The sequence below is a fragment of the Anguilla anguilla genome, chromosome 13 (genome assembly GCF_013347855.1).
Source record: "Anguilla anguilla isolate fAngAng1 chromosome 13, fAngAng1.pri, whole genome shotgun sequence".
Taxonomy (NCBI): domain Eukaryota; kingdom Metazoa; phylum Chordata; class Actinopteri; order Anguilliformes; family Anguillidae; genus Anguilla; species Anguilla anguilla.
This window is the reverse complement of record NC_049213.1, coordinates 13,355,082-13,357,613: the sequence shown is the minus strand read 5'-3', so window position 1 is coordinate 13,357,613 and position 2,532 is coordinate 13,355,082. Positions and strand designations below refer to the sequence as shown.

The 2,532-nt window shown below is 52.5% G+C and overlaps 1 protein-coding gene across 1 annotated transcript in view; it reads right to left on the bottom strand.

Annotated features, from left to right (window-relative positions):
- The window catches only part of smug1 (single-strand-selective monofunctional uracil-DNA glycosylase 1), a 16,209-nt gene extending 14,059 nt beyond the window's left edge, over positions 1-2,150 (bottom strand). The window contains exon 1 of the mRNA XM_035388555.1: positions 2,115-2,150. Within this exon, the coding sequence (XP_035244446.1) occupies positions 2,115-2,150 (36 nt within the window). The remainder of the gene's footprint in view (positions 1-2,114) is intronic.
- Between the last annotated feature and the right edge of the window lie 382 nt (positions 2,151-2,532).

Genomic DNA, 2,532 nt, shown 5'->3' with positions numbered 1-2,532 from the left:
CCCATCAAGGGACCAGTGTGCACATGCATCTGCACTGACAGAGCCCACTGACCCGCGCACACACACCTGCATTCACAGACACATGCAATCACACGCACCCACATGCATACATACATAATACACATGTGTGTGCTCAAACATGCATATGCTCATATGTATGTGCAAGCAGAAATACTCACTGATTTGCACAGTTGTAAAGAGGCAAACACACACGTGCGCACAAAAATACACACAAACACACATGCACACACACACACACACACACTCTCTCTCTCTCTCTCTCTCTCTCTCTCTCTCTGAGCAGTATATTGAATCAGGATACTGTGTAATGGAAGGATCTTCAGTCAGCTGTGCAGTGACCAGACCCTGACCCCTGACCTCTGACCGCAGACAACCATGCCCCCGGAGCAGGGAGTTAGAGACGCATGACATCATCGCAGGCTTTATCCAAGTCTCAGTCCAAGGCTAAGGTAACAAGCCTCAGTTGTCCAATAAAACCAAAGACAGAATTTAAAATGTACATCACAAACAGTTGATGTAAAGCCAGCAACAGAAGACAGCTATCAACCGGCCAGTAAAAATGGTGAAATGCCAAAATATTTCACAGTGGTAAGCAAGACCAGTGTCAGCACTCAGTCAGAATCAGGTCCGGCTGGGACTTATCACATCCACAGCCGTTTGGGCACAAATCAAATTTAACATAGAAACGTAATTCAATATGGAGGTCTATATCTGCCTCAGACGTAGTTCTCCTTAGACGGGCGTGGGCTGCGCGGGGGTTAGAGCGAGCAAACACCTGAGACGATGAGGCAACGGCTTCAGCGATAACCCCGGGCGCGCTGCGGTGTGCATCTGCGCACCTGAAGGGGAAGCGGCGCGCGGAAACGCAAGCCTTTGTAGCAGGGAGTTACGTGATCAATTACTCTGCGGAGGAGCAGGTGCACTGGCAGGGTGTCTATATCAATATACAAGCGCCTTTGACTGAACGCGCCTCCAGCTGCCGGGGGAAATTGCTGGCCTATTTTTTGACGGTACGGGGGGAATAGTCCTCCAGTATAGGTGTGAGTGGGGGTGTGTATGGCGTGTATCCAGCGGTGCCTGGTACTCACACATACGCACCGCACTGTTTCAGCCTTTGGTCTCACGACCACGCTGTTTCCCTGTCCTTTTTCTGTCTGACGAAACTCCCCCTGTTTCTGCACGGCTTCTACCCTCCCATCGTCCTTCTGTACATCTGGAAGCCCCCCTCCCCTCCCCAATTCCTTTCTTTCTCTTTTCCTCCTGCTCTCTTCCATGTGTGTATATGGATGTTTCTCTCTTTCTTTGTTTCTCCTCGCCCCCTCTGTTTGTTCAGTCCATGAAATGTGCCCCCCCCCCACACACACACACACACACTCACTTTCTCTCTCTTTCTTCTCTCCATGTGTGGAGCTGGATGCACCCCCCCCCCTCCCCCCACCCATTCTCTTTCTATCTCTTGGCCCCTCTCTCTTGTTTATCCCCACTCTCTCTTTCTCTCCATGTGTGCAGCTACATGCACCCCCCTCTCTCTCTTGCTCTCTCTCGCTCTCTCTTTCTCTGTCTCTCTCTCTCTCGCTCTCTCTATCTCTCGCTCTCTCTCCTTCACACTGATGAATCACCTTCCCCTCCCGTTGAACTCGGCTGGTAATCCTGAGGAAGCAGTAAGAGACCATCGATCAGTGTCACCGCCAGTCCCGCAGTCCGCCGCTCTCCCGAACACCACCGCCGCCGCCGCCCGTCCGCGCGCGTGTGTGCGCGTGTGTATTTCTGTGTGTGTACTCGCCTGCGTACGTACGTGTACGATCGCGCGTGCTGAACGCTCCCGACCTTCGCTGTCACGTTCGTTCTGTGGCGCGTAGCGTGTAGCGCGCGGACGCGTGAGCGTAGCCCTGCTCGCGCCGCGGCGCCCGCGCGGCGGTAAGCCGCCTTCGCCGTTCCCCGCCCGACGACGGCACCTCTTCCGCTGGAGTTGCGGGTGCGTTAGGAAACAGCGGTTCCAAGGGGGCGAGGGACCGTTCCGTGCCCTCCGGCACGGGTGTACCTTCCAGTGTTCCAATTTAATGTTCGCGGCGAGCAGGCGCGTGCGTGCTCACCCACTGTGAGCCCTCCACATCCCCCTCAAAGGGCATCAATAATAAACCCACTGATTGATGGAGCTTCTTAATTATGTCACTATTACATTCATTTGTAACGAAGCTTTCATACCGTACTTTCCCCCCAAAGGCCTGAGAGAGCAGCGCAGCATTTTTAATGGGTAATGGATAAGCAACGGCTCCACAATGGTGTAAGCGGTAAATTGCGTTTAAAGAAAAGTTTCTCGTTGTTTCAAAAGGCTTCTTTTTCAAGGCCTTCAAGCCCCCCACCCCACACACACACACACACACACACACACACACACAAACACATGCTTTCCTGTACACCTAAACGTGCTGAAATGTTTTGATCCACAAATTATGTCCGTCTTTTCAAAATCTTTCTTCTGTTTATGGTACACCAATGGTCAGCACTATG